The 26,207-nt window shown below is 44.0% G+C and overlaps 1 protein-coding gene across 1 annotated transcript in view; it reads left to right on the top strand.

Annotated features, from left to right (window-relative positions):
• APBA2 (amyloid beta precursor protein binding family A member 2) overlaps positions 1-26,207 on the top strand; it is a 338,632-nt gene that overhangs the window by 266,320 nt on the left and 46,105 nt on the right. The window contains exons 8-11 of the mRNA XM_075575858.1: positions 2,719-2,904; positions 17,652-17,831; positions 17,955-18,167; positions 19,637-19,756. Of these exons, the coding sequence (XP_075431973.1) occupies positions 2,719-2,904; positions 17,652-17,831; positions 17,955-18,167; positions 19,637-19,756 (699 nt within the window). The remainder of the gene's footprint in view (positions 1-2,718; positions 2,905-17,651; positions 17,832-17,954; positions 18,168-19,636; positions 19,757-26,207) is intronic.

Genomic DNA, 26,207 nt, shown 5'->3' with positions numbered 1-26,207 from the left:
GTATGCTGGTTCTAGAACTACTGATACGGACCCTGCACTTCTCCAGGATTTTTTTAAATTTGCCTTGTTTTCTCTCTTCATTAATGCAATTCAATATTTAAGATCAGAACCTTATCTTTGTAGTATAAAGGGTTCCTGTGGCATCAAATGGGTTAAAGAGGCAATTCAGGTTTCATTTCTTTAAAAAAAACACACCCAGGATTGAAGCAGGGAGTCTCTGGAGCTGAACTATGTTAATTTCATCTCCAGGGACCCCCTGCTTCCAGAGATACTTACCTCCGTTGGAGGTGCCGGTATCTCTGCAGCCAGGGAACTTGGGTGCCTAACATGATGACGGCCCTTAAATATTCCACGTCACGTGGGCCAATAGGAAGCCGTGACATCATCCAGTGCGACCTCCTATAGGCTCACGTGAACAGGACCCTTAAACTTGGCAGATAACAGCACCCACTACGCAGGGAAGAATCTCTGGAAGCAGGGGGTCCCCGGAGCTGAAATCAAAGCGATTCAGCTCCGGAGACCCCCAGCTTCAACCCTGTAATTAAAAAATAAATATATAAAAAAAAAAACAAATTAAGCCTGGATTGCTCCTTTAATAAGCCGGAATTTCTAAGAAAAACAACAGCTGGCGGTAAAAAGCCATCGTTTGACTTTATGGTGTATGTGTGAAATTGTTCCTATGCGATGAGTGAGAGGTGTCTTTCACACAAGGCATGTTGTCATTTAGCTAATTAAATAACCCTAGTTAATAAATACAGATATCTTCATTTAAAAAACAAAACCATGGTTTAAAGTAAAGCAGGTGTTCTTGTTAGAAATGTACAGTAATATTATAATGAATTCCTTTGGGATAAATGTGGATCGGAAGCGCAGGGCATAATATAATTAAAGAAGTACATTTTTCAATGTTTTTTTTTAATACAATCATTTCTAAGAAGTCTTTTTTTGTTGTTGTTGAACTATAAGTGGGTTAATCACACAAAAACATAACTGCCAGTGTGATAATAATTCAGTCCTGGTTTTATACTCCAACTTGCCAGAACGTTGGTAAGTTGGATATAATTGGGCAGAAGTGACCAACTCCAGTCTTCAAGGACCCCCAACAGGTCAGGTTTTAAGGATATCCCTGCCTCAGCACAGATGGCACAGTCATAATGTCTTCTCTTGTATCTTCTTGTTACAATGTGACATTCCTAATGATATCTTGTCCTTATGCCCATATGTTGGGGTGTACAAACACTATGTACAGTATACAGTAATAACGGACTTGTTCCCTTTTAGTGTTTTGGTAAAATCTGTACAGTCTGTATTTGCCAGCACATAATTGTCACTGTTCCAGACATCTCTTAATTCTACACATCAAAGTTGACACTAAAGCCACATTCGGAAAACCAGGAGAAAATAACAGCGAGAGCTAAAACGCCGCGATTTCTGATGATTACCTGTATGATGAGGGAAGATAGGAATCATAGCTTCCCAATCTCTTAGTCTGCAAAGTCACAGGATGTTTGCCAAGTACAAACAGTCACATACAATGCATATCTCCCCGTGGACAAGTAATTATGGCTCTGCTGAGGTGGTGGAGAAGCATTAGGAAGAAAACAAGGTTAACTCATTTATACCAAGGGAGTGATTTGCCTCAATCTTCAATGACAATTCTGGGTTTCTAGGTGCGTTCTTGTTTAGCAACATGCTGTATATTGCAGTAGAACTTAATCGAAAGTCACCTTAGCCACATAACATCACATTTACAGACACCTAACTGTATATGACATCTTTATTATATAATGCTTACTGCAGGCATAGGCTCAGATCCAATGTTTCAGACATTCCATACTGTATGTGCAGTGATCAGGGCACAATTGTGGATCAATGATTGAAAAAAAAGGTAACTTTTTGATTCCCAGCCCCCATAAACATGATATCAATATTTCATAGTGACGTATGTGATCCGGATAAAAAGGAGAAAGTAAAGGCATTGCATGCACAGGAAATATGTTTTTTATTGTTGCATGCAGTAAGTGGGACTGTATCATTCACGTTTGTAATGCTGGAGGAGGGAGTGATGCATCGCAGAGGAACGGGTGTCATGCTTGCCCTTTAACCCAGGGGTGCTCAACTCCAGTCACTGATTGCGCTACCTGTGCTGGACCTGGGATATCCTTAAAATCTGACCTGGTGTGGGGGAGGGTTGTCTTCAGGACTGGAGTTGGGCTCCTCTGCTTTAAGCAAGGAAAGGGTGAAAGCAGAAGTGCCACCTAGTTTTTTGATCTTAATAATAATAGTAGCATGTTCTTGTATAGCGCTGCTAGTTTTACGTAGCGCTTTACAGAGACATTTTGCAGGCACAGGTCCCTGCCCCGTGGAGCTTACAATCTATGTTTTGGGTGCCTGGGGCACAGGGAGATAAAGTGACTTGCCCAAGGTCACAAGGAGCCGACACCGGGAATTAAACAAGGTTCCCCCTGCTTCAAACTCTCAGTGCCAGTCAGTGTCTTTACTCACTGAGCCACTCCTTCTCAATCTTCTCAGATCTTTAAGTATCTGTATAAGTATATGAGACTACTGATGCGGATGTGAACTATAACACTCAGAACCCCAGCACTTGCCTTGGGTTCAAAGTACACTTGTGGCCACGTTTACAGTACTAAAACAGAGCTATTGAAGAAGTAGTGTGTATTGAATATTTACTATTTGGTCTTCTATTTCTGTGCCCAGGAGACAATGATGGACCACGCACTGCGGACAATCTCATACATTGCCGACATTGGCAACATTGTTGTTTTAATGGCACGACGCCGCATGCCCAGATCTGCCTCGCAAGACTGTATAGAGACGACACCAGGAGCCCAGGAGGGAAAGAAGCAGTACAAGATGATCTGCCATGTTTTTGAATCAGAGGATGTAAGTAAATAACTTTTTGCGCATCCTGGATCATACTTCTATTAACACCATTTGATTACAATGGAAGATTGGGGAACTGTAAGTGATAAGTAGCACCAACTGACATCTTGCTTCTGGGGTTGCTTCCCAATTTTTTTTAGCCCACAACTCTAGTTAACCTGGTAAACCAGTCTTTGAGAGGGAGCCTTGCGTCACAATAAGAGATGCAAGAAAATCATTTTAATGACTGGCACAGTCATATAACATCCAACGTTTCAGCGTCTAGCACCTTCATCAGGGGTGAAATGTTGGATGTTATATGACTGCGCCCAGTCATTAAAATGATTTTTTTGCACTAAGTTTTTCTTGCATCTCTTATTGGTGTGCACGGCTCCCTCACTTGTATTACATGTTGTTACCCTGACTAGGTCCTTTGCCTGTAGCACCCAATTCCTTTTTGAAAACGAAAACAAAATTATATCTATGGCGCTCGGCTTATACAGAATAATTATACATTTGTAAAGGATATATACAACCCGAAACGATGATGCTGCCAGATCCAATATGATACTCAACGTGTGGATGATCAAACATGAAACGAAAAATGAAAATACATAGTATAATACCGTAAAACACTTAGTGACCACTAAAGACAAACAGAGAAAACAAATGCTGAGAACAACAGGTGAATACAATAATTTAAAAAAACACATTTAATATGACATAATAAATCAGTACAAAAATTAAACACAATTTGTGATAAAAATGAATATGGGTCCCACTTGTACAATCCTGCTAGGGCAAGAGTGCCCGCTCACCAGAAGATGGTAGGAATGAGGCAGTGGATAATCGGAGAGTAACCCCTCTCATCTGTGGCTACTCCATGCACTCCTCACAGACATCGGCGCCGTGTTGTTGCAAACCACGGCTGGGGTATGGGACAGCAGCCCTGCTCACGCTGGGACAGACCTCTGCAGCTGGATTTCCCAGGTACACGTGTATCGAGTTGTGGAATACCAAGAGCTGCAGAGGTCTGTCCCAATGTGTTTTTTTTTTTAAATTATTGTAGTCACCTGTTGTTCTCAGCATTTGTTTTCTCTGTTTGTCTTTAGTGTTCACTAAGTGTTATACAGTATTATACTATGTATTTTCATTTTTCGTTCATGTTTGATCATCCACACGTGGAGTATCATATTGGATCTGCCAGCATCATCGTTTCTGGTTGTATATATCCTTTACAAATGTATAATTATTCTGTATAAGCCGTGCGCCATAGATATAATTTTGTTTTCACTATCTATTACCTGACCTCGGGTCAGTGTTATATCGCAGGCAGCCAGCTGGTCACCTATACTATATAATATTCACTTCAGAGATTAGCGCTACCTATCTGTTTTTTCTCCCACGCAATTCCTTTTTGTTACTTATTGTCTGTCCTCAGTTTTTTGGGGGCATCCCAAGTTGCACGCATCCTGATTTCTTTATGTTAAACCAGTCTCTGTGACATCACTGGACTTCAAAGAGCTTTGTTAGAGAAGCTGACTATACAACAGCTTCTTCGATAACTCTCTGTGAAATCGGCATGGAAAACAGCTCTGTGCTTCCTTGTGGGATGTGGCAATTGAGAATAAACAGCAGAAGTTGACATGTGAACACTCTACTTCAAGCTTTTGGCCTTTAAAAATAAAAATGAAGTTGGCTTTAGCTGGAATCAAATTGAGCTACTGTAATGTTCAAGATACAGTAGGTGATTTTTTGGGGGGAGCTACACCTTTAAAGTTCCTAGTCCCGAAATAGCTCTTAAATGAATATATTACGTTTAAGTATAAAGTTCCACAAATTGTGCACATTCCAATCAGTTGTGGTATCCTAAACATTCATCTGCCAGATGTTCTCACTTTTACAATTACTGAAGTTTGAACCACACATGAAATAAATTATGGTGGGTAAAAAAAAAAAGTGACAACAACCCTCCATCGTACAGCATACAGCAAATACAAATATTACTTTTGAGCACATTCACATGTATCAGATAGGTCTGCAATCCTGCTTTTCACCTGTAGTTTGAACAAATCCCACAGTGACTGCTAGTTATGTACGATTGAACACTGGAAATAGAGCTAGCGCCTCCATGACCCAAAACTCTACTGCGACGACATCTTCCTCAGAAACGGAGCCGATGAAGAAAAGAGATTGAGACCCTATAAGCAAGTACGAAAGAGCTCATCAGCATTCTGCCAATCTGTGTTTATATTGTGGACGTGCAGGACACTACATCTCTGCCTACCCTAACAAGCCCAGAGGTCAAGGAGCATCGGAAAAACCCAGATCAAACCAGAGAATTTGAGCTAGGCAGTATTAAAAAAAATTCCTTATCTGACCTGATTATGACGCTAACCACATTCAGTCCAGCTTGTTGAGTCAGTCCCACTTTTTGCTTCAACTTAAACTACAAGAGGGTGATGTGGGGATCCCTGTCCTGGCTATGTTTGACTCTGGTATTCTTCAAAATCCAGGGGGAGCATAGGAGATATTCAACCCAAAAATATAAACAGAAAAAACAAATCTAAGTGTAGATGTAGTATATGTTTATTGGAAAATCTTGGCTCCTATGTGTTGCTTACTCAGTGTGACAGATTAGTCGGCATATCCAAAACTCAGGCAATCTTTTCTCAGATGTAGGTGTTGAGTTGTTGGTACCCCAAAACATAAAAGAGAAGAACCATTGCACAGATCAAAAATAAAAAGATATAAAACGCACTCACATTCTGTGCAATTATAAAAGGCATTTAACACTTATAGTGTACAGTATGGTGCTTCAACGACATGGACTAGCTCACCACCACCATCCCCTTAGGTGTCGCTGGTGGTCCTGGTGTGGCGTCCTGCCCTGTCCAGCATCTCCGTGGTGTCCCGCGAACGCCTCTCCTGCATGTAGCAGCTGTTTGGAGCAGCGTCCCAGCCCTGGACTCCACAACGTCATTTCCGGTACCTCTGCCGTCACTTCTGGTTTCGACTTTTACTGCTTGATAACTCGTCTTGCAAGTGTAGAGTCTCAGGGGGCTGTCACTCTCTATTAAGTCACGTATAATTTTGTGTCACTTGAATCACTACATCATCACATTGGTTGTAGAGGGAGCGCTTATATCTTTTCACCATATTGTTTGTATTATGTTTGACCCTGGAGCATCAGGAAACGTAATTGACATAGAGTTCGCTCAAACTAAAGGTCTGTCAACTCGACCCAAGGAATGTCCCATCTTAGTGGAGGTTATCAATGGAACTCTCCTGTCATCCAGCCCTGTTACCAAAGAGACTGTATCACTAGCTGGATGGATGTGGAAGTACAAATTAGCTCCTTACCTGGGAGCTCTATTTCTTTAAGGACAACTGCCTGCCTGCAGATTGCCTAGCCAGTGGAGTTAACCTCCCACATACTGGAAAGTAGGCATAGTGCAACCTCCTACTAATATACACAGTCTATGACTGTCACAGGGATTTATGCAGACTGTGACATTCATATGTAAATTACCATTAATTTCCATGTTATAAATTCATAAAGAAGTTCACACATCAGGATTATCATATTTTTGTTATTCAGTAGTACATAATTTAGAGCACAAAATTGACTTCTGTCCGCAAAACACAGACAGACAGTATTGTATGGTTCTGCCTGTCTGAGGAATATGGTAATCTAAATCAAAGAAGAGCAACTTTATTATTTTATAGTTTCTAAAGTAATTTCTCAAAACACATTATTAGTTTATGGATATTGTCACGGGAGACCAGAACTTTTAACACTGAAACCACCGGGATCACTATCACCGACAGAACACAGTTGAATAAACAGAGTTTATTCTGGCAAGCCAGCAAACACACAAAATACACAGTCACAATGAAACACTCACCAACTGGGGGCCAGTGGGGCAAGAAACTAGCCTCAGCTAAGTGCAGGGGCCTGCTTCAGTAGGCTTGCCCTGAACGTCTTTTTCTCCAGCTTCCCATTGCTATAAAATCCCGCCAGCCGTGTCTCCGATCAGCTCAAAGTTCATCTGGTTCCATAATCAGCCAAACTTTTTACATACCACTCGGTTGCTATACTTTTCACGAAGCAGGAGCTGCTGGCCAGTCAGAGCGTGGATCGTGAGGCTGCAGCCAATCAGAGGACGAGGGCTAGTCCGGCTGCGCCAATCAGAGTTGGGTGCTGGCTTTTTTTTTACTCTGGACCACCCTCGAGGCAGGAGCTGCTGGCGAGCGGGAAATTCAAACTGGCCATTGGGAATCGCGCCTACAAGACTGAGACCCGGCAACAGTTCTCTTGGCCAGCTCTATACCTCCCCCGGGTAGGCGTCGCAGCGTCTTGGAGGAACAAAGTCGCTGCCCCGCTGAGAGTCCTTCCCCGGACCTGGTTATCAGCCCTTCCTCGCTCACCATTGTCCTGGTACTCAGCCGCCCCCTGCCTTCGTCACGACTTGGAATTTCTCTGCCTGCAGCCCAGCTAAGTGAATTACTGGGTCTGCACGCAGAGAAATGCTAGCACTATAAATCACATCACTGGCTTGCTAACTGTGTGGGGAACATGCTAACATAGGAAATAAAGTGCTTTTTGGTTCTTACATATCCCGTTCCCCAAGACACACAGTTTTCCCCCTTCCAGACATCACACAGTGATTAGCTCTTTTCTGGAAGAAGTTAAAGAAAACATTACATCCAGGCCAAATGAATCTCACAGATGCGGCCATTACACACATTATTGGGGCAGCCAGCCCGGCTTCACCTTTATTATGTGAGGCTGGCTACCCCTACCGCTACAGATATGACATACCAGCAAGTGACATTCAGGGTGCAGACCGGACCATGTATATATTATATTGTGTATTATCTGTATTCTTGAGATCTCTTACATATGAACATTTTATAGTTAGTTATAGATATTCCCATTGATGTAATGAAGGTCCATATGCTTTGAATTGTACAAACACTTCAAAACCAGATATCAAAGCGGTGTATAGGTGTCAGTGGTTTTCAAACTTTTTTCTCTAAGGGCACCCCTAATCATAGTTGCAGAGGCACCCCAACAACAGGACAGGGTCACAGAAAACACAGGATGCTGAGACATACAAATTCACAGGAGACAGACAATCACAGGAGTTAGAGGGAGCAGGAAGTCACGGGACAGGGAGTCACAGGGGACGGGGTACGAGGGAAGAGAGTCAGAGGGGGCAGGGAGTCAGAGGGGGCAGGGAGTCACAGGGGACAGGGAGTCACAGGGGACAGGGGGTAAGAGGGGAAGAGAGTCAGAGGGGGCAGGGAGTCACAGAAAACAAATATCAACAGGACAGAAAAAATACACGCGCACACACACACACACAACAGGACAAATACACACAGGACAGACACACAGCCTCGTCTCTCTCCGGTCCATGCTGCTTCCTCCTCTGCTTGGCCACATGCCGCAGGCTCCTGAAATCTCCTCCTGATTGGCTGCATTAACCAGCAGCAGACAATCAGGATAGAGGAAACTACCCAGCCCCCTAGCAATGGCCCTACTCCGAGAGATCGGGGAAATCCCATGGCACCCTTTTGATCTTCTCACGGAACTCAAGGGTACCGTGGAACCCCGGTTGGGAAACACTGATATATTTGTATATGTGTTGTGACAACTCACCACTTTGCAGGGTCTTTTCTCTCATATTAAGGCAGGAAACATAGGGTTCGCATCCCAGGTTTATTAACGAAAGGGCACAAAATTAAACAGGAACGAAAACACAATGCCTAGATCCCTTTGGAGCACTAACATACTTGTCAGTTCCTTAACTACAGATTGTAGAGTTAAGCTCTTTACCAATACGTAGCCCTTTTACCTCTGTAAGCGACAACACTAAAGTCTCTTCCTGTGACCCTCTCAGGCTGTGGTCTTGGTCCAAACGACAGGCCCTGCATCCAGCAGGCCTAGGAACTGTTCCAACCGGCATCCTTGCTGTTTGTGGTTAGGCTGCTGACTGCTTTTTAAAGCCCTTGCAATCAGCAGTTGGCTGACACACCCTATCTGCTCGCTTAGCTAGGAGTTTAACCTTCTGCATACTTGAGTGCATGCTCTCTCTGATATAGACCGTCTGTGACTGTCGGTGTGGGACTGTACATTGGCGAGAAAAAGTTTGTGAATCCCTTAGGATTTTCACATATTTCAAACCTAAAATGTTATTAGATCTTAATCTATGTCCTAATAATAGATAATAATAACCTGATCAAACAAATTACACAAAAACATGATACGGTTTCAAAACAAAACAAAAAATAGACAACACTCAAAGGGGCTAAAGCTAGAAACTTAATGGTGTAACGTGGAACACTATTTCCTTGACACAATCAATAAACACAAAACAATGTTTCCAGCACTCATAAATGGCAATTGAAAAAGGTGTAAGCCAAATTAATTTAATCAAGAAAAGAACACAAACCCCCAAGGAGCGTAGGTCACACACAGTGTGCGGTACATGTGACAAGGAAGGAGCGGGAGAAAACAAGGGTAGGAAAGGAAAAGGGAAATCTCAGGGAGATGGGAGGGAGGGGTGCACACAAATGTGGTGTTACAGGGAAAAGGGGGCCACGTTTCGGGGTAAAGGCCCATTCCCAAGGGGCAAAAAAGATGTCCGTTGGTACTTCGCTTTAACCCTGTTAAAAAAATCCCTATAAATAGTGAAAAAAAACAGATGAAAATAATGTCAATCCAAATGGAGATGGTGAAATAAATGAGTCCAGCACCTCAGAAAGAGTTATGGGGGATATTGGGCTCCTGAATCACGTTCAATGAAAACCTAACTAGGTAAAAAGGTGAGCTCGAAAAGCCCAAATAGAAAACATAACACATAAGACTCTGTGCTATTGTCAGTATTCTCTTTTCGCCACCTACTTGGTGGGGATCGCAGTGATATATATATATATATATATATATATATATATATATATATATATATATATATCTATATCTATATATATATATATATATATATATATATACTAGCTGATATACCCGGCGTTGCCCGGCATTGAATTCTCCCGCTCCCCCCCTCTCTCCGCTCCCCCTCCCTCTCTTTTTTTCTTCGCTCCCCCTCTCTATCTCCCCCTTCCCCCTTCTCCCCCGTTAACAGCAATCGGGGCCCCCCTGCACATGAATGTGGCCCCCTTGTTAATAGCTGGGTTCCCCCCTTCCCCCCGTTCACAGCTCCGGCCCTTCCACCCTTCACACCTCCGTTCCCCCACCCCCTCTCACATGTCCAATTCCCCCCCCTTCAGAGCTCAGTGGGTGGGTGAGTGACTGGGTGGGTTGACTGAGGGACTGAGTGAGTGGGTGGGTGACTGGGTGGGTGGGTGGGTGACTGAGTGACTGGGTTGAGTGATTGGGTTGAGTGACTGGGTGGGTGGGTGAGTGGGTGAGTGACTGGGTGGGTGAGTGGATGAGTGACTGGGTGGGTGGGTTGACTGAGTGAGTGAGTGGGTGGGTGACTGAGTGACTGGGTGGGTGGGTGACTGAGTGACTGGGTGGGTGAGTGATTGAGTGACTTGACTGAGTGACTTTGAGTGACTGAGTGACTGGGTGGGTGGGTGACTGGGTGGGTGACTGAGTGACTGGGTGGGTGACTGAGTGACTGGGTTGAGTGATTGGGTTGAGTAACTGGGTGGGTGGGTGAGTGGGTGAGTGGGTGGGTGGGTGAGTGACTGGGTGGGTGAGTGGGTGAGTGACTGGGTGGGTGGGTTGACTGAGTGAGTGAGTGGGTGGGTGACTGAGTGACTGGGTGGGTGGGTGACTGAGTGACTGAGTGACTGGGTGGGTGGGTGAGTGACTGAGTGACTTGACTGAGTGACTTTGAGTGACTGAGTGACTGGGTGGGTGGATGAGTGACTGAGTGACTGGGTGGGTGAGTGACTGGGTGGGTGAGTGACTGGGTAAGTGGGTGAGTGACTGGGTGGGTGGGTGAGTGACTGGGTGGGTGAGTGACTGGGTGGGTGGGTGAGTGACTGAGTGACTGGGTGGGTGGGTGAGTGACTGGGTGGGTGAGTTGAGTGGGTGAGTGGGTGGGTGAGTGGGTGGGTGGGTGGGTGAGTGGGTGGGTTGGTGTGTTATCTTTCCCCCCCTGCATCTCTTCCCCCACCCCTGCATCTCTTCTTCCCCCCCACCCCCGCATGCCTCCCCCCCTTCATGCTATCCCCGGAGGCAGCAGGTGTGAGGCGCGGTGAGGCGGCCGTGGCAGCCGCAGCTGTAGGGAGGGGGAAGGACAGCAGCGCGGGGCCTGTGAGGCACGGTGAGGCGGCCGTGGCTGCCGCAGCTGTTGGGGGGAGGGGAGGACAGCAGTGCGGGGCCTGTGAGGCACGGTGAGGCGGCCGTGGCAGCCGCAGCTGTTAGGGGGGGGGGAGGACAGCAGCGCGGGGCCTGTGAGGCACGGTGAGGTGGCCGTGGCAGCTGCAGCTGTAGGGAGGGGGAAGGACAGCAGCGCGGGGCCTGTGAGGCACGGTGAGGCGGCCGTGGCAGCCGCAGCTGTAGGGAAGGGGAAGGACAGCAGCGCGGGGCCTGTGAGGCACGGTGAGGCAGCCGTGGCAGCCGCAGCTGTAGGGAGGGGGAAGGACAGCAGCGCGGGGCCTGTGAGGCACGGTGAGGCGGCCGTGGCAGCTGCACTTGTAGGGAGGGGGAAGGACAGCAGCGCGGGGCCTGTGAGACACGGTGAGGCGGGCGTGGCAACCTCAGTACCCGTCCGCCAACTCGATCACTCACCCGTCCGGCTGCTCCCACGTGCATGTGAGGCAGGGGAGGCAGCGTGTTGTGGCCGCTCCCCCGCTGTGTCCCGGGCGCTCGCGCCGCTCCCCCGCTGACTGTAGCGGCGCCGGTGTGTGAGCTTGGGGGGGGGAGGTGGGGTGTGAGAGAGAGAGAGTGTGTGCGTGTGTGCGTGTGCGCGCGCGTGTGTGTGTGTGACCTTTGGCCCGTCACTCCGCCTCAGGCCAATGAGAGGTGTGCAGGGGCGGGCGGCCAAGGGAGCAATCTCATTGGCCTGAGGCACAGGAGAACCAGACACGCATACAACACTTTCAGAAATATATAGATAGATATATTTGGTAAAACGAACAGCTTGCTTGAGACGCATGTGGATACATTAACAAATATGTATTTAAAAAAAATGATAGACGTAGTTCAAAGTGGAGAAAAAAATGGTGGAATTGTTAACAAAAACAGTTTCAGAAAATATCAGATGAGATAAGGAAGTTACTGAGGAAATGACAAGACATACAACACCCATAGGCTGATAGAACAAAAAAAAATATTTGCGGAGCTGTGCTAGGCAATCCGCAAGTGTATAACTGGACATGAAATTAGGACCCTAATGCAAAGATAGCTCAGGCAACTCAGGAGAGATGTATCCTCGGTATTACCTGAAGACACAGGGAAAAGAATTAATAGGTTTGAGAGCAAACAAGAGTCTGTGGCATCATCATAAGGGTGAAATAATTAAAATGGCAGTGGGCCGGATATATCGCATGAAGAAATGACCATTGTTGGACAAAGATGGTATTCAACTGGATTCTAAGGAATATCAAAAGACCAAGACAACGGCAAAAAGTTAGATGGGAGGATGAAATGAGAGGAATTGTTGGAGCAACACGGAGAAGAGAAGCTTGCAACCGCACTACCTGGAAGATCATTGGGGAGACCTTCATCCAGCAGTAGATTGACAACGGCTCCTCCACAAATCCTAATTTGAGATCTGACATTCTAAATAAATGCCTCTGTCCACATTACATGACATTTGTTAAGCAAATAGAATAACTTCAACTGCATTAATAATGAACAGAGCGATCACTCGCTCAGAATTTCAATGACACTGTGTTCAATTAAACTCATTCCATTATGATGAACTCTCTCTAATCTCAAAACCACAAACTCTGTAACATACTGTACCAATTTTGTTTTTTTCTGACAAGAAAAATACATTTAGTGGCCCGTAGTCACAAACGTGCTATGTGGGGATAATCTCTCCGTACCCCCAAGGAAGTAAAAGCTACTGTGCTTGTCTTGGCATAACAAGCAACATATTGCATTCCTGAGACTAACAAGGTTCTCTCAAATTGTTTGCAAAGCCTGCCCCATGGCTTTTGGGGCGAGTGAAGATAATTGGATGCTCATGTCGTTTTCCGTATGCATGAAGCAGAATAACATACTGTATTGACATTGCGATTCTATTAACAGAATGAAATAAGCATCCCTTCTGGGAAACCTTTTTATTTACAGATAAAGCGATGGTATAGCACAGAGGCAAAATATGAAACTGAGTACATACTGCTTAGTCCCAGCAGAACGGAAAGGTTAAAGGGACTGTAAGAGTGAAAAGTATTTGGTGTTCTCAATTTGAAAACTGCTTAACCTCAAGGTCTGAATGAGGAAATTGATTTCTCCATTTTTTTTAACAACCTTTTCTATAAATGATGTAGAGTTCAAATAGGTTACAGCTTACAAATCAATATACCGTACGCGTATACAAGATGCCACATTGCACTCTTGGATGATATGATTGTAAAGCAAAGCTCCGTTCATTTAGCGGGCTATGGGGCCTATTCATTAAACTGCAAGGATGCCTTGTTTTTAATATGGAAAAACAAGCTTATCGATTTCGCATGTCGAAAACCGTGTGGCAATGGCATTTGCAAATCCACTCAGCGTCCAAATTTAGCATGCCAATGAGCAATCAGGTATCCATATGCTTTTTCGTACGATGCCAGACTGCATTATGCACCAAAATGCGCGACCCGAGATCTCGCCTTATACACCACATTAAATACTTGACTTATTCAATTCGAGGAGAGGGGTTCCAAACCGTTGAAAAAGTTGCATATATAATTCTTCTTTGAGATCATCTCACCCCAAGTTTAATAGGTTTAGTAATTTTGTTGTATATAACAATTCTTCAAAAGCTCCTCTCTGTAAACTCCTCGACATTGATTGCCTAACGGAGGCGAAAAACAAACACATTACATGCAGAAAGTGAATGCAAATTCGATGGGCGTTTTTTGTATAGGCCTTTCTGCATAAATAATTCTAAATAAATACCAAGTTGTTCCTGTTTATTTTATTGCATTCCATTTCCGGGTAAATTTCGCAGGGCAAAATTAATTGGCCCCTTTGTATGAAATTACCAAGAATTATGTCTAGATGCACGATGTGTCCCAAAATTGACTTTAAATGGCGCTTTGGGTACATTTGAAAATCAAACCCGACAGGTGGTTTCTCTGACCGAGATCTGCTGCAGGCGTGATGTCCTTTTCCGCAGTTCACGTGGATTGGTGACACGTGAAAACAAAAATCACAAGCATAGTGTAATACCTCAGTGGGTCATTGAACTCAATAGATCTCAGTAAGCCTCAGATAGTGAATGTGATCTCTTGAAAAGGGATGTTATCCCAGATGATTTTAAAGATTTAACCATATAATTTAGGCTCACGTAGAAAATAAGCCACAGTGAATTTGGCCAGAAATGACCATAAAGGACCAATGGTGAATTTAGGGATAACTCCTTCTAATTTGAAGGCAAGTATCAGATGGCTGATATAAAAATTATTTAATAAAAAACATTAGTAACAAAATACAATAAAAAAATGCAATAGATACGGCAATGTGTGATCTTCTTGACATTTCAGAGGATGTGAAATTGAAATCCTGCTCACGAGATGGTGCTAGTTCATGGGCAGGTAAGTATGTGGGTAATATCTGGAGGGTGAGATTGCGGCTTGTCTGCTGGCTCCTCTGCTTGCTTTTCTGCAGACACGCTGCTCGGCGGTTCAGTTCTCTCCTTGCCGGTCGCTAGCGACCTTTCGGGAAGACGTCACAGACTGCTCGCCTTGCACAACTTCAGGAACCCCCCAGTAATACCTGCTAACCCTATGCGTTTCCCGACTGCAGTGTCGCTTCCTCAGGGGTATCAGTAATGCAGGGGCTTGAGGTTGCAGGTTTAAGCAGTCCTGGAACTGACCCTTTATGGTAATTGACAGGTCAGTATGACGGTATCTCTTGTCGGCAGCACTATATATCTCGCATTCAGTATGCAAGTGATACATTCGCATGCACATACTGTACAATCAAGCAAACAGTATACAGAATAACATAATTTTTACATTAGTTCCTCTTATGTTGCATTCTTATTAAAACATTGTATTCTTATTAGTGCCCAAATGAAACAAGAGGCAAAAGCGCACATAATGATACATATTAACTTCTTTCATATAGAGAAACATTTTCAGTGGTCAACAAAGAGCATGAGATTCCAACAGTGTATACTCATAATAACAAAACTTATAATGTTGCAAAATACATATGTTTGGGGCTTATTAAATAATACCACAATGTATTTAATAGTATTAGAGAGGACTACAATTGGTTTTAGACATAGCGATCCAGCTTTCATGACATTTGTCGTATGCCATCAGCTGAACTTTGTTGCATATAAATGCTTGTATTAATAAAGTATATGTGTATGTTTACCGAATGACTTGTCGTATAAATATTTGTATGTCTGTTTAGGGGCCACAGTGTTATTAGACTGATCACTTGAATGTTGTTATGAAACACACTGGAAATAATAGCTTGCTTCTATATTAGAATGCTGGTGCTTACATATCAATTACATCCTACCAATGCAGCAGACATGAGCAATAGGCCAGTGATGGAGAAGAGATGGAAAGAAGATAATGTTCTGTAAGAACAGCTACACATCTAATTGACCTTGCTATTCTTGTCCTGTGGGGGTTAATGGTCTTAATTCATATATACAATATAACTCCCTTCTTGAGGTTTGAATAATCCTGTCACCCCCTCTCCTACCCCTCTCCTATGCGGTAGTGGACGCTCAATAGTTTTACACTTAAGCCCTCTCGGTTTTTGATCATGTTTCATTCGAAAAAATGGTTTGATACATTGTGTGTAATTAAACCTTTCCTGATATTACACACATGTCCTCCTATTCGTCTTTGAAGCGTTCTGCAGGTTTTGCCAACGTACTGCAGACCGCACTGGCATTCTAATAGGTAGATAATATAACTACTTTTGCAGTTGATATGTGACTTCATTTCATATTTTCTCTTGGTTTAATTAGATGTGAAAAATGTATACTTAAAGATAAAGTTCTCAATGAAATCCTTCCAGTTCAACCTCAGATTATTTTTAAGAAAGCTGCAAATCTCAAAATGGAACTGTCACCAAGCTGTCAGGTCAGGAAATCAATTCAACTGAAGGATTTTTTACATGCACAAGTTGTAATGCATGTAAATTTAGTTGTAATGGTCACACATTGCAGTATCTATTGTATTTTTTATTGTATTTTGTTACTAATGTTTTTTATTAAATAATTTTTATATCAGCCATACGATACTTTCCTTCAAATTAGAGGGAGTTATCCCTAAATTCACCTTTAGTCCTTTATGGTAATTTCTGCTCCAATTCCCCGTGGTTTATTTTCTATGTGAGTCTAATTTATATGGTTAACCTTTTAAAATCATCTGGGATAACATCCCTTTTCAAGAGATCACATTCACTATCTGAGGCTTACTGAGATATACAGTATTGAGTTCAATGACCCACTGAGGTATTACACTATGCTTGTGATTTTTGTTTTCACGTGTCACCAATCCACGTGAACTGCGGAAAAGGACATCACGTCTGTAGCAGATCTCGGTCAGAGAAACCACATGTCGGGTTTGATTTTCAAATGTACCCAAAACACCATTTAAAGTCAATTTTGGAACATTGTGGGGCTTCTGCAGAGAGGTACGGTAAGGTGAAATTCGGCAGGTTTGCGGCAAAAATGTCCGCATTCAAAGAGTTAGTGGCGAGAACTTGGAGGGACTAGTCAAATTCCCCAGACGGGTGGCGAGAAGCGTGAGTTCGCCACTGTTAAAAGACGCACGATTCCAGTAGCTCCGATGCGCATGAACGCGCCAATCGGAGCTACTAAATGGCGCGTTAAGGGGAAATTTTGCCCGCCAACAAAAGTTGGCTGTATTGTTGGCAAATACCGCGCGGGTCTGAATGCCGAGTTTCACGCCAAGTGAAACTCGCCTAATTAGCAATTTCAGGCAAACCGCGCTACCGGAGTACCCTGCATAGCACAACAATAAATTCCAATCCTGCGGCGAATTTAAGCAGTACCTCTCTGCATAAGCCCCTGTATGTTCTGATTTCCAAGAAATTCAGTGGACTTTATCGGCAGCTTATGGACATTTAATCACACAATTCAGAGAATAGCGCTAGTCACCATTGTTCATTTCTGCTTTTGGCTCTGTCAAGTTTAATTAATGAGTTAATAATGTTTCTTATATTGTGTGGTGCGTAAAGCAAGTACCAAGTCTGGTTTAAAGAGTTGCAAGCAGCACAATTGGTTTAGGGGCAGTTATTATTCTGTCTCTGCTCATAAAGTTGCAAGAATACTATGGCTATGAAGTAGTGCCATCAAGTGGTAATAAACAGCATAACATTCTTTAATAAAATGAAGGTGGGAGATTCAGAAAACACTGAAAATATGCTGATCGAGCTCAGGTACCTGATATTGGAGCATTGTGAACCCCCCCTAAATTTCTTAAAATATGTGTTGCCTTTAATACACTAGCATGTTAGTGTTCCACCTATATACAATTGTATAAAAGCTATCAAGACCTCACATATGACTTCTTCAGATTTAGTGTGTCTTAACATTAGTTTTTTATCCCCTTTAACAACTAACTTCTATTTATAGGCGCAACTTATCGCCCAGTCGATTGGCCAAGCTTTTAGTGTCGCCTATCAGGAATTTTTACGGGCCAATGGAATCAACCCTGAGGACCTCAGTCAAAAAGAATACAGTGACATCATCAATACCCAAGAAATGTATAATGATGACCTCATACACTTTTCTAATTCTGAGAACTGCAAAGAGGTAAAATAATGGAATTGCTGTACACGTTCAAGTCTACTGAAATGTATGATTTCATTTTTTTTGTATATTCTGTTGCATGTGACTTGTGAGTGCATGAAATACTTGTTATCACTTCATTAACAGCTGCAAGTGGAAAAGCTCAAGGGAGAAATCTTAGGAGTGGTTATTGTGGAGTCTGGATGGGGGTCTATTCTTCCCACCGTTATTCTGGCTAACATGATGAATGGAGGACCTGCAGCACGCTCAGGAAAACTCAGCATTGGTGACCAGATCATGTCCATTAATGGAACGAGTTTGGTTGGCCTTCCTCTGGCGACTTGTCAAGGAATTATAAAGGTACAGTATGTTACACCAATACAGCATTGCCCAATTGCCTGCAAAATGGTGTGTGCTGTGCACATACAGTATTAGTGGTAGACAATTGGAGCAAAACAACCTGTAGCAATGCTGCATATACAGTTTTTGGTAAAACCGAATAGCATAAATGTAGTGAAGCAACCAATTTAAAAAATAAGTAGATTGGTGAGATCTATCAGTCCACTGACATCCTTACTATGTTCCAAAGAGTTCAACCTTACTACGACTTGACAATGGAAACTCTGGAATTGTCCATTTAGGTAGTCAATTCCCTTTTATGAAGATGTTTGCAGTATACTGTAGTTGAAAGCTAGATGTAACAGATTTATAAGTTCAAAACTAGGTTGTTTGGCTAACTAAACAGATTGGAGTCTACAGTATTTATCAAGGCAAAAGTGGTGCACTTCTGGGGGAACATATTATTCCACGTGTAAAAAAAACCTGTTAAACTGGATTTTTTTCTTTGATATTGTACATATGGTGTCGATTTTTTTTTGCCCAAGAATTATACCTTCTTTGTGATCCTTACACCCCATCGGCGGAGCTATCAATGTAGAGAGAGAGGGGGAATAGAAGTTTATTTTGATGCATAGCTCCATGTTCTCATTGCAGTTAGCCAAAAATGTTTACTTCACCTGCGTCTTGGCTGATTTTGTTGTTACGCAAATAGATTTAAAAAAAAGTGATGCACAGATACACAGAATGTGATACATCTCATTCAAATCTGTGCATCATGTAACTCCTTCTGTTGACACTCCTCAAATCAGAAGCTGATGCACATGGTACAAAACGTGACCCTCACACACTGACGTGAAGAGACACCAGATCAAAACCACGCCATTTGCATCCATTTCCCCCCATATTTGCCTCCATACATATTTCCTATTGCGGTTTATTATTTTACAAATACTTTTTTTTATTTATTAACCTCTACATTCGCTATCGCAGGAGTGGCCAACTCCAGTCCTCAAGGGCCACCAACAGGTCAGATTCTCAGTCATAATAACTGAGCCACTGATTGAACCACCAGTGCTGAAGCAGGTATATCCTGACCTGTTGGTGGCCATAAAGGACTGGAGTTGGCCAGCCCTTTTCCATCCCATCCACATTACAAAAATATAGTCAGTTAACTAATAGGGGTGCTGAACTTCTGAAAATACTACTGTTTTTCATTGGGAAACTTCAACATTTAAAACAAATATTTGACACTATTTAGGACTACTGAATTTGAATGGAACATTTGGAAAATATGATTTTGTTTCACTAGTTTGTAATTTAGGAAATGGGAACATGTTTTAATAGTTGTACAGCGGAAAGTGGGATGTAGAATAATCCATGAAACAGGGCTACGCTTCAGTAGTTTTAAGTTAAATTATGTAAGATAAATGTTCTTTGGCTCAAGGTTTTATGCAGATCCGTTGTGGAATTAGTTATCATTGTTTTTACAGGGGCTTAAGAATCAAACCCAGTTGAAACTGAACATTGTGAGTTGTCCACCTGTCACAACGGTCCTCATCAAAAGACCCGATCTGAAATACCAGTTGGGGTTCAGTGTGCAGAATGGAATTGTGAGTACAATGATTTATTTCCGTTTTCTCTGAGTACAGCACTTTATAAGTGCAGTCAGTATTGTACAGTATGAGCAAAAGTAAACCGATGTCAGTGATATTTGAATAGGTTCTGTAAGAGGGGCAATCCTGTTTACATCAGCTGGAGCTGTTGGGTGTCAGCCAGGCAGTGGTTAATTCCTGCCTGGAGGAAGGCAGGGCTACTAACGTACCCATCTGACTCTAGAAAGGGGTTTCAAAAGTAGGAAAGAGAACTGTTTCTCTGTGCCTCCCTGGTTTGCGTACAGACCACACATGCATGTCCTTGATCCGTAGGGACACAAGGGCGCAAAGGCCATATCCCCATGTCCTTGATGTCAAGGGACACCAAATATGTCTATAGACGTATTTCAACTTTCACATGCTTAGGAAGCTGAACTGGCCTAAGATAGCCCTATACGTTATATAGTCAGGTCTTTTGCTGCACCTTGGCTAAGGAAAAGCCTATATTTTTTTGCTGATGCACTTTGGCAAAATAAAAGCCGACATTTATTTTCCCAAAGCAAGTCTCTTGTCTTCACCTCTGATTTGAACCTGTAGGAGATACGTGCAGTTTTGAAAGTGAATCTGTGGAATACTTGCCAAACACTGTGTAAACTGAAGGTTTACTGCACTCATCAGCTTGATCTGTCCCTCATCCTGTGTACTTTTCCTAGGTGGTCTCTGACATAGATGCACAAATCTGATGCCACTTTTCAATCTTTCAAAAAGTTTGTATTATTATTTCTTCCTTTTTGATTTTGAGATCAATCACACAGATTAAACTAATCAAACATCCCTTCCCTTTGGTGTAACGTACATAATTGGCCTGAGGTGTATTGGTCATGACATGCCAAGACAGGAACAGTAGGAGGTTGGCTGCAGTCATCTTACCTGGAGCTAAATAAACCTTAAGGTGGGGATCTTATAAAAGCAACAACATTTGCAGTGCCAAGCAGCCATCAGATGAGAGAATGGTGGTACATCGTGGTAAACTGCATTTTACAACCACAGCAGTCGATGTATTATAAATGTGTGTTTTCCCGGTAAATATTCTCAGTACATTTTTAGCATTCATTCTGGCTTCAAATTATATGTATACTCTCATTAGGCTCAGATCCACAAAGCTCTTTTAAATCACTTAGCGTGACGTTAACCTAACTTAATGTCACATTAGGTCTAATGGCGTATCTTCAAAGGACAGTAACATAACATCAAGTCATGTTTTTTCCTGTAAAGATCCTAGCGTTACCTATAATGGACAATATAGTAATAATGATATGCAAATACGGCATTTTCATAACATTTTATATCCACAAATGTCTGTTATGTTAACACAGGGACTTTACCTACATGTAGGGTTGCCAGATGGCTTCTCCAAAATTACTGGACTCAATGGTGAAAGGTGCGTCAGGTCACTATGTCCAAGGAGGAAAATACTGGACACTTACATGTCCAGTATTACAGAACCTCTCATTTTTTACTGGACAGAGTATCCAAATACAGGACCGTCCAGTTGAATACCGGACACCTGGCAACCCTACCTACACGGTATACCTGGCGTTCCTGCTATACAGGCCTTGAAATACTGTAGGGCTTTTGCAGGGTCTGGATGGGTGTTACCACAGTTATACTATTGCACTAACATAGCATTATTTCCCAGCGTTATTTCCCTCTCCTCAACGCGAGCTGGAGGCCTATATCAGGGTCTGGATCGGAGTAACGCGAAGACATACTGTAGTTAGTGTCATGTCATTGCAAGACAATGCAAAGTTATGCTGCAATAACGTGACATTAAGCCAACGCTAATGAGATGTCGTTTGGACGTTGCTTTGTGCATACTGTGTTAACTCAGGGACCATAACCGCCATATCTGTTTTAAGTAACGTCATGTTATGAGAACTGAATTAACAGAGCTTTTTTGACCTACTGTAGGCCTTAAAGTGATAACCGTTAGCTACAAGAACATTGTTTTCAATGTATTGCAGCGCCATCTAATGGACACATTGTAAAACTGCGTGAGACTACTACTTTAGCAAATTAAAAACTTAGGAGAGGAGGGAGTCTGAGTGATAACAAAAATCTCACCGTTCTTTCATAGCACTTCAGTCTAAATTCCTATATTGGAGAATTACACATGCCCTGACCCAGTTAAAGTGTGCACATGACATTATAAATGTAGCCCATCTACCCCCACCCTCTAAGTGAGATTGGGGGTGGTATGCTCTTTTCAGCTACTCTGGTGCTGTTTCGTGACCTGCAGGTAACAGGAGGGTTGAGCGCTCCGCGGTGGTATGGGGAGAAAGCAGGACAGGAAGGACAGGAAGGACAGGTTACCTTGATCTCTCTGGTGCAGTGCCTCCAGCCAGCATGGATCCCCTGTATATATTCAGGGGATGGACCCCTACGGACACTCCTTCATTCTCAGAGACAGGAACACACACAGCATGTCTTTTTCTGTTCTTTATTGACAGACAGCTCCAGTACAGAGAATAGCAGGGTTCACAAGTTTCTCATCCTCATCTGCCTATTTCTCTCCATGTTCTCTAACTCAGAGCTCTGCCCTAAGCAGCATAATTCCCCTCCCTCCCTTCCCCTCATGGGTGGGAGGGAGAGACCTCTCTCTTTTTTTCTATCTGCTCACTCCAATCCTCCAAGAACTCAACTGAACTTAATTTGGGAGGATGTCACACTTTTGTATATCTTTGGGGAGTGTCTCTGACTCTGACTCATAGCAAGCCAGAGCCGGATATAGATTGGCCCACACACACCAGGGGGCGTTCCAACCAATATCCACCCCTCAGATTGCCATCCTCAGAAGTTGCTAGGCCTGCCCTTGAATACTGATGACATCATTCAAGGCTGTAACACACACACACAGGCCTAAAGAAGGAAGTAACCTTTCTACTGCCTGCACTAACAGGACTGACAGAGGAAAGGCCCAGAGAAAAAGGAGTAACTGCCGGCAGGCTATGTTACATACACTTGCTTTTTGATTTGCTTCAGAGTAGCAGGTAAGCACCATAATAATGTGTGTATAGATTTTTTAAATGTACCATATTCACTGTTTTCTACCTTCAAATTAGTCATCCTGTTGGCCAATAGACCAATAGTGGTAGTAGGATTGCAGGGTGTCTTCTCCCAAAATACTGGACTCAATGGTGAAAGGTGCGTGAGGTCACTATGTCCAGGGAGGAAAATACCGGACACATACATGTCCAGTATTACAGTACCTCTCATTTTTACTGGACAGAGTATCCAAATACAGGACAGTCCAGTTCAATACCGGACACCTGGCAACCCTAAGTGGTAGTGTATGGGGTTTATTTGTGAAAGTCTCCCAACTGCAAAATTAGGGCAAACCAGTGTATAACCAGCACTGGATTTCTCAGGAAAGCCCCAATGGGATTCCTCTTCTTGTTTTTTGCAATGGATCTTTGTTGCAGTTTTGCAGACAGGAGATAATAGATCCCCTATGTATGTTGATAGAAAACTAATGAGTTGTAGCTCAATGATTTATTTTTTTTTGGCAAAATGGGAGCATACACTAAAATATTTAACTTTCTTAAAGATAAATGAAATACAATACAGCCTCTACTGATGAAGTACATATGAGCATGAATACCGCCCATTAAAAGCGGAATCCAAGCAATATCCTACATGTGTTTTTTTAAATAAATCAGTTCTGTAATATTTGATACTTACTACATTTTTTCCCCCCAATATTTTTGTATTCAACTCAATGCTATTTTAATTAGTTTTAATATGCTGAGCATCCATTGATTTGTATAGCACAGTGATTCCCGACTGGGGTTCCGCTTCACCCTGGGATTCCGTGAGAGAATCTAAAGGGTGCGGCGGTATTTCCCCAATCTCCCAGAGCAGGGAGAGAGCAGGGCAGTTTCCTCTATCCTGATTGGCTGCATTGCCCAGCAGCAGCCATTTAGGAGGAGGTGTCCGCAGCCAGTGGGGTGTGGCCAAGCAGAGGACGAGGAAGCAGCATGGGCAGTAGGGAGTGAGATTGTGTGTCTCTGTCTTTTTGTATATTTGTTCTGTCATGTGTGTGTTTTCTGTGACTGTCCTGTTGTGTGTGTGTGTTTTCTGTGACTGTCCTGTTGTGTGTGTGTGTTTTCTGTGACTGTCCTGTTGTGTGTGTGTGTTTTCTGTGACTTTCTGCCCCTCTGATTCCTGTGACTCCCTGTCTCATTTGACTACTGTGACCTGGCCCAACGACAGGGGAGGAGAGCCGGGTTGTGTTCAGGGCCCGGTGGCTGCGGGGCCCCGGGCGACAGGCATTGGAAGGTGAGCCTGACCTCTGGCCGGACCCAACTTCTTTGCCTGGCTGCCAGTCCTCTCGTTGCTGCTGGGCCCTGGCTCTCGTCAGATGCGGACATGCCACACTGACACTGTCCCACGCCAGGCCTTTCTCTCGTGCCATTGTTCACCGGAAGCTGAGCCCAGCTTGCTTCCGGTACACGCCAATGTCAGAGTGGCCCAGTGCACACCAGCATCAGAGGCTTGGCGTGGGACAGTGTCAGTGAGGTGGGCCCGGAGCTGGGAAGAGACAAGGCCGGTCGGCAACTGGAGGACCGGCAGCCGGGCAAAGAAGTCAGCTGCTTTGTCTGGCCCCGGCTTTCCCCCACTGTCCCCGCAGGGCCTCTGATGATGGCGTGCGCACCGGCATGAGAGAGATAGGCCCGGCATGGGACAGTGAGGGAGAGAGGCCCGAACAGCTAGGGAGAGGGGAGCCCGGCAAGAGGCCAGCAGCAGGGTTTTTTTGTATGTATTTGGGGGGTAGGATTTTTTTGTATATATTTGGGGGGCGGGGGTTGTATGTATTTGGGGGACGGAAGGTTTGTATGTATTTGGGGAATGGTACGTTTTTTTGTATTGGGGGGGATGTGTAGTTTTTTGGTATGTTTGTTGTGAGGGGAATTGTGCGTGTGGGGCCGAGGGGGGGGGATGAGTGTGAAGAGGGGGGATTGAGGGAGCAGAATTTAGTGAGAGTGGGGTAATTGGTGGAGGGGGGGAAAGAGGGGGTTAGGGTGAGTGAGGAAGAGAGGGGGTAAGAGTTAGACGAAGGGGAGAAAAATACATGGGAAGAGGGTTGAAAGAGGAGTGGGCTCATGAGGTGTGAACTGGGGGGGCTCGCAAGACCACCGACCGGGTAGGGGCGGTCGTAACTCTAGTCCTGGGCACCAGGCAATCTGTCTGCGGCTCTGCCTGTGATTCCCTACCCCCTCTGACTCCTGTGACTCCCTGCCCACTCTGATTCTCTGACTCCCCTGCCTCCTCTGACTCTGCGCCTTTGCCCCCTCTGGTACCCTGCCCCCTCTGACTCCTATGACTTCCTGCCCCCTCTGGTTCTCTAACTCCCCTCTGATTCGCTGACTCTCCTGCCCTCTGACTCACTAACTCTCAGTCCCTCGCCCCCTCTGACTCGCTTGCTCCTGTGACTCCCATACCCCCTCTGACTCCTGTGACTACCTTACCCTTTCTGACTCCCTGCTCCCCTGACTCCTCTGACTCCCTACCCCCTCTGACTCCTGTGACTCACTGCCCCCTCTGACTCCTGTGTCTACCTACCCTTCTGACTCCCTGCCCCTCTGACTCCCTGCCCCCTCTGACTCCTGTGACTACCTACACCCTCTGAATCCTGTCCTCTCTGGCTCTCTACCCCGTCTGATTGTCTCTCTGGCTCCTGTGACAGTCTCTCTTTCTTGTGTTTTCTGGGGGGGGGGGGAGATTCCGGTGAGATAAGATCAGCTCATTTGTTAGCTGTGAGCTGAGAGTGTTTTAGTTGTGGAAGAGATTATTAAGAAGCAGCTTGGCAAGGAGCTGTGTGCAACGGAGAGACACTGCAGAGGATTTTGCAGGGAAGGGAGCACAGGGTAAATCTCGTGAGGGAGCTCCCTGCATATAGGTTTATAGGGTACCCCAGTTTCCCAGTTGTAAGTTTATGTGTTGATTTACTGTACATACTGTAGTTGTGGATACTCCTTTTTCCAATAAATTAATTTTATAAACTCTGTGTTTCTGTGTGGCGAATTGATCCCTGGTGTGTTAGTCCTGGTCTGGCGTTATCTGCGACTCACGTCAGTCGGCGTTCACGCCCATTCGAGTACGTTAACCTTGGACGGATCTTGATGAATCTGGGGATAAATATTCTGTTCGTTTAATGAAACAGCTGTAACCTTCAGTAACTCTTTAAACCAGTTTATTTTTATATTTCTAAAGAAATGTTTCTTTAAAAATTAAATCTACAGGAAGCAGATAAAGGAAACAAAACCAAAATAATCATAAATTGTTCTTTTATTTTTTGCACTGAGAGTACTTTGAACATATTAATGTCGATCCTTGCTTGGGAGATATACAGGGAGGGTATCCTATATTCCTTCATATGGGCTCATTTGCTTGTCACTACCCAGAATCC

Source organism: Ascaphus truei, chromosome 18 (genome assembly GCF_040206685.1).
Source record: "Ascaphus truei isolate aAscTru1 chromosome 18, aAscTru1.hap1, whole genome shotgun sequence".
In the NCBI taxonomy this organism is placed as follows: domain Eukaryota; kingdom Metazoa; phylum Chordata; class Amphibia; order Anura; family Ascaphidae; genus Ascaphus; species Ascaphus truei.
The sequence above is the reverse complement of the archived record's forward strand: the minus strand, read 5'-3'. Positions and strand labels throughout refer to the sequence as shown.